The sequence below is a fragment of the Megascapheus bottae genome, chromosome 32, assembly GCF_031878675.1.
Source record: "Megascapheus bottae isolate mThoBot1 chromosome 32, mThoBot2.hap1, whole genome shotgun sequence".
Classification (NCBI taxonomy): Eukaryota; Metazoa; Chordata; class Mammalia; order Rodentia; family Geomyidae; genus Megascapheus; species Megascapheus bottae.
In genome coordinates this window covers 1,575,995-1,582,277 of record NC_143540.1, presented here as the reverse complement: position 1 = coordinate 1,582,277, position 6,283 = coordinate 1,575,995, and the positions used below count along the sequence as shown (strand labels likewise).

Sequence of the window (6,283 nt, the reverse complement as noted above, 5' to 3'; positions counted from 1 at the left end):
GAGGATGTGATGCAGAAAAGGAAAGCCAGCCCTCATCCTGTGGAAAGATGCACGCTCGCACCGTCCACTCCCTGCACGGAAAGTCCACAGAAGAAAAAAGAAGACATCCTGGTTATGCTAATGAAGACTGGTCCTTTACTCAGCGTTTCCAGCCTCCATGCCCGGCTGCTGAGACAGGGTAAGATGTAATTACCAGCTTGCCTGTGGAGAATTACAGACTTCCAGAGACGGAAGGAGACCATCGCAGAGCCAGAAGGCCCTGGGATCCCAAACCCTCGTGCTGAGGTGGGGGAGGAAAGGGCCACCCGGAGAAGGGATAGGGGACAAGGGGAGGGGTCCTGATGTCCAGCCAGCCTTGGGTGCCTTCTGGGACCTCACCTCTCATACCTTGCCTGCAGAATTACTCAGCTCTTAAATACTTGAGGTTACCTGACTATGCGCAAGAAGGAATTATGGAAGGAAAAAAGGAAGGCAGGGAGGGAGGGAGGGAGAAGGAAGGAAGGAAGGAAGGAAGGAAGGAAGGAAGGAAGGAAGGAAGGAAGGAAGAAAGGAAGGCAGGCAGGCAGGCAGGCAATGGCTTCATATAAACAAGACTTCTAGGTGCCAGCTCACTGAATGCCATGATTCTGGAGCTGAAGTCTGCTGGTCTCTGTTTCCAGAACGATCCCCAGCCAGGGGACATGGAATAGGGATAACAGTGACCTCATAGGTAAGACCATGGCCCGAAGCCACAGTTGCTTACAAAGCCATGGCCTAGTTTGGCCTGCATTTCAGAACCCCTCTCGGTTATTAAAAACGGACAGCACCTGGCACAAAGGTCAAGTGGAAATGAACCCTGGCCAGCTCTCCTCGGGGGCCCCAGAGAGGCCTCGTGTGGGTCTACTTGCAGTAGCCTTGCCAGGAGAGAAGCATCGCCGGGGTCAGAACAGCAGGCCCAGGAGCGAGAGCGGAGACATACGGCAGAGAGCAGGCCCACCGTGCCCACACTGCCTCTCGGGGTACCAACGGGATTCCTCTGGAGGCCTGGCTCTCGTAAAGGTGCTACGGATCACGATGCAGGACACTTTCCTCCTCTGAATTACAGCCACTGCAGGGCATCCTTAACTGCTCCAAAAGAAAATAATAATCATCATAACGATGGATGTGCCAAAGGACCCCAGGGCAAGGATTTAAATCTCTGTGGTTGTTCCTACTAATTCCAAGGTAACGCTGGGTCTGATTTTAGAGGTGGTCATAACGTTTTTTGCTGCCAAAGTTTCAGAAACGCTCCTCCAGGCAGCAAAGGTGAAGGAATAAGAAGTGGCTTATTTGGGTTATGCCCTAAAGGCCAGTGCTTCGAAGAAAAGAGGACCCAATAGCACGCAAGTTGCTTGTATTTGGAAAGATCTTGGATTTGGCTAAACCACTTTAAACAAATTAGTCTTCATGTTTTTTATTTTCTCCAAATCTCTGCTTGATTTTCTAAATGTTCTAGGCACACACAAAGGAAATTAAGAACTCGAAGTTGGCTAAAATTCAACCCTAAGAGCTATGTTTAGAAGGGCTGGTTGTCCGTTTACTGGACATAAGCAGGCAAGGGCAGAAATGTACTATTTACACTGAAGCCACAAGAACGTGGCATTCACAGCCACGTCAAGGGTAACCCTCCGCTAAGAGAAAGCCCACTTCTCACACAGCCGTTCATTGCAGGCTGCAGGCAGGGGGCTCTCACCGGCTATATCTCCAACAAGTTATCACAGGTGTTATTTAAAAAAAAAAGCTCTTCTGGGTGGCTTTCGTGGGGAGCTTGGTTGTCTGAAATCATTTTCCTTTCAGATCATGCAAGAGGATGAGGTGTGGACTTCCGTGAAAGCTCAGTGGTCTCACTCGAGGGGACTGGGGGAGGCAGGCCGGCCTGCCTTCCCTCTCAGTGGCACGCCACACACCAAGTATTGGTGATAAAGTTTATTAGATCGTGGGGAGTTTGCACTAACCGCCTTAGAAGAGCCCTATCCTGTAATCGCCGTAGCAGACAAACTCCATACCCCCTAATCAGCTCCCGTCCTCCAGAGGGTTCCAGGTCCATGTTTCGCTGAACTGCAAAGTAAGGGCGTGTGTCTAAACCCAGCTTTTAAAACCAGAGTCATAAATCAGCCCTGATTAAAAGGCTCAGCCCCTTCCAATCTGGGTGGTGTCTCCCCGAGCAGTTCTGTAAATTACAGAGACTCCGTTCTCCAATGTCTTCATTCACCCCGCAGGCCGGGCGACACGGGCCAGCCCGAGAGAAGCAAAAATTATGTGAAGGGGAAGCATCAGTTTCCACCGAGCACCCACCCGTCAGAGCTGTACTTTAAAGGCAGTAAGAGAAAGACAGCGTTGACCTCTCTACTTGGCTCAAGGTATCCGAGGAGGCCGACTGCCCACCCCTCCAGGGTTACCTGAAATAGGCTGCTGGACCTGTCTCCTTGCTCTCAGTCTCTGTCTCTTTGCCTCTCCACTCAGGATCCCACACTTTCCCACTTGCTTTTGCAAGGGTCAGAGGGACACAGTCCACCGAAGCCGTCCGCCTCGTTTTGCACAGATGTGGGGCACTCCAGACCTGCAAGATCATAAAATGGAAAGCTTCCTCACTTGTGCCACCTCTTAGGCCCCACAGGGGAAGAAGTTGAACTCAAAGGCCATGGGGTGTTGGGGGGCAGCCGGGCCTCTGTAACCAAGGCAACCTTCAGCGGCCACAGCAACCAGGGCGGCCGTCGGGGCAGACACACTTCCAGGTTCCTCTGCGCCTGGCATCTGGAAACCCCTGCTGCCCGCAAACGTTTCTGTTTCCTGGCTGTTTCTCCGTTTAAAGTCAAAGTCGGTGGGCAAAACACCCAGCGTGCAGTCCCCTGATCGAGTGCTTTGGCCAGGGTGGGGGGGATGTGTCCAAAAACTGTTTTTAAGATGAATACACGTAATCGATTCCATTCCAGATACTCTGTAAAAGCCTAGAATCCACACACAGGGCAGACCCGGGCAGATGCACAACGGGACCAGAACCCAGACGCCCACAGTGACAGCAGCCTCCCCTTGAATAAACCCTTGCCCATTTGCCATTTCCTATTCCCTCTCTCCAGTCTGCACCTCACTCACACTTGAAGCACACTTGGATCCACTCAAATTCTGCCTGTGAGACTCCACGCCTTCTTTTCCTCCTCGGGAGACGGTGTGAATCAAATCAAATCCTCAGACAGAAAAGCAAGCTCCAATACCCCGGGCCTGCTGTCACCAGGTCCCTGGACTCTAGGGACTCCACGCAGTCCAGCCCCTGCCGGCAAGGGACCAGGGTTTTTTTTTGGGGGGGGTGGAAGGTAAATAAACATCTCCTGCGCTCGGAGGGGCGGGACTGACCAGACTCGGGACGTGTGGCAGACACGAGGGAGACTGCAGCCTTGACCCTTCTCTCTCACCCAGGGCCAGCTCTGTATCAGGAAATAAGATGGAAATCAAAGCCACTCTAGGGTGGGTTGGACTCAGTCCAGGTGCCCCAGGAAGGGCAGGGAGATCACGAGGTACAGTGCAGGGGTGCCATATGTGCTAATCAGCAACAACAACAACATCTGCCATGTGCTTCTCCAGGACACAGAGTAATTCGAAAACCAGACTCCATGGAGCTGTGTTGTCTACTACAATTCCAAATATAATCATACTTAAAAATAAGCCAACCCCTGCAGTTGTTTTTCTATGAGCCTTTAAGACAAAAGAAAAAAAAAGAGAATTAAAGCTTGATTTGAATCCATCCATCACTCAGATTTTTTGCACTGTGTTCCCAAGTTTGGGCTCTGTTAGGTATCGATGTGGCCACAAGATGGGGCTGTCATGTCACACATATTTAGAAAACCACGAAGGCAGCCCACAGAAAGCTTAGCAGGAAAGTTTACAGTGATCACCTGACTTGCAACGTGCCCTGCGTGAAAGTAACGGGTGATCTGAACACGATCTGAACATCATCTGTTCAGAAGGTTAGAAGTTGCTGGGCTTTGTCAAGTATAAAGTTACTTTATGAGGCAAGTAAGCTTTTAAAAATAATAAATGAAGCATTCGATTGTCGGGTGTGTAAGACTGCTACCCACCTGTCCCCTCACCACGTGCGCTGCCTTCCTGAGAAACGGTCCGTAATAGTGCACGAAAGCTGGGGCTCCTGGAAGCCAGGGGTAAGATTACAAGTTAGGCAGGTGCCTGCCTGGGGGGGGCACAAGCCGCTGCTCCTCCTGGGCTCTGCGCCGTGCGGCGGCACCCTGGAGGCCCCTGCCCGCTTTCTGGTGGGCTGTGATGGCTGGTGCCCATCACAGAGCCCCTCGGGTCCCCAAGGTGCCACCCCGATATTTTTCTAATCTAGTTGACCCCAGAGAAGCACAAGCCAACTTCCGTCTTGCAGGCTTCAAAGCCCTCTGTTGAGGGATGGCAACACATCTTCCACCTGTGCCACCACCACTGCCTCCAGCGGCAGACACCAGGTAAAGCCGTGTCATTACCACGGGGCCTGTGGCCCCCAGCCCCTCACCTGGTCGCCAGGCAGTGGTGTGGAAGTTCACACCATCCGAGCTTGAACTCGCCCTCCCAAGCAAACCGGAAAAACACCAACCCCTTCCCCCCCATTCCACACTCACGGCCACAGATAAAAGCCATCCACAACAGAGAAAAATGACAGCATTCCAAACTGCTTTCTTTCCCCTCACGCTCTCACACGTACCATCTGTTGGCACCATGATTAAGAGCTTCGTGTGGAGTCACCTTGAAATTAAAAAGCGGTCGCTAGGATAAAGCACTGATACCTTACAGGGGAATATTTTAAAATGAAATCAACAAATGTTGTGGCAGGAGGGAGGTACAGGGAGTTTCTAAAAGTGGGATAGAAAAGAGAATTTTAAGGAGAGCAGCGAGGATTAAATAGTTTGCTGGGAAAAAAATTAACCCACCCTTGCACCCCACTTCTTCCCTCCCTGCCCATCAAAAAAAAATGAGGAGGCCAAAGGCAAAACAGAAAAACAAGGCTCAACAACTTTATTTTCCTGACATGAAATTCAAGTACTTAAAGAGGTTTTCAAAAAGTCTCAAAAGGCACGACTAAGCTTCACAACTTTTTTTTTTGCTTTTTTTCACATTCCTATCTATCTTCTACAACTAGAAAAAGAAAAAAAAAGCAAGACAAAATGAAACAAGTAAAAACCCCTGTCTTGACTGAGAGACTTGAGATGTAGAACGCCCACGGGACGTTCACCGGAGATGCTCAGGGTTCACCTGTCTAACCGGGCGACAGGCAAAGCAAAACCGTTTTCTTCCTGCTGGTTTGTGGAAAGTCCTAGAAGGAACGCACGGTTTTGTAGTTTTTTTTTCTTCCTCGGGTTTCCTCACCAGTGGCTGGAAAGCGAACGCCTGAGGTCACCTCAGCTGTGCCCGACGACACAAACCTGGCCTCACCACTTGGCTTCTTGCCTTCTTTTCTATCCTGTGGCTTTTAGCATTCCCCCCTCCCCCATATCCTCTATTTATAAATAAAATTCTTCTTGAGCATTCTTAAATAAAATATTATTAAGACTTGGCTTGCAGCTTTGTGTGTTGGTGCCTGAATGCCTGAGCAACTGGAAACACAAACTTTGGAAAGTTGTCAGCACTCTCGGACACCGTTAGGCATAGAAATAAATTATTTTCTTTCATTTTTTTCTCTCTTCTTTTTTTCTTCAACCTGTGCCTCAGGGCTCAGAGCGGACACTGAGAAACAAAACCTACATATGGATCGTTCACATGTTTGCCCAAAGCAAAGGAGTTTGGTTGGATTGTCTTAAATATTCCTCCTGTGTTTCCCCAACACGCTGCCCACGTGGGCTGTCAGTCCTGGAGGAAGGTGGAGGAAGGTGGAGGAGGGTGGAGGAGGGTGGAGGAGGGTGGAGGAGGGTGGAGGAAGGTGGAGGAGGGTGGAGGAAGGTGGCTGCGCGAGGGGCTCCCTCAGGGGTCGATGAAGGAGACGGCGATGTATCTGGTCCCGTTGTGCACGGGCAGCCCCTCGTGCAGGTGTGTGAGCCTCCCGGGATGCATGAAGCTCCAGCCTTTCCTCGGGGACTCGATGGAGCAGTTGTACCGCAGGAATTTGCACCCACCACCCTGAGGAAGGCAAAGGCGACAACGTCTCCGCTTAGCCTTCATTTCGCTGTTGGATCCCCCAACAGACAGACGGACACGCAGGCGTGAATGAGAGCCACACACACCTTCCACTGGTGTGTCTGGGGAGTGTACTTTCCGTCCCCCTCCCCCGCCTCTCCCCGGC

The 6,283-nt window shown here is 51.1% G+C and overlaps 1 protein-coding gene across 1 annotated transcript in view; it reads right to left on the bottom strand.

Annotated features, from left to right (window-relative positions):
- Nucleotides 1-5,005: 5,005 nt before the first annotated feature.
- Nucleotides 5,006-6,283, bottom strand: part of Plod2 (procollagen-lysine,2-oxoglutarate 5-dioxygenase 2) — a 50,028-nt gene continuing 48,750 nt past the window's right edge. Inside the window, exon 23 of the mRNA XM_090323172.1 lies at nt 5,006-6,120. Within this exon, the coding sequence (XP_090179298.1) occupies nt 5,965-6,120 (156 nt within the window). The 3' untranslated portion in view covers nt 5,006-5,964. The remainder of the gene's footprint in view (nt 6,121-6,283) is intronic.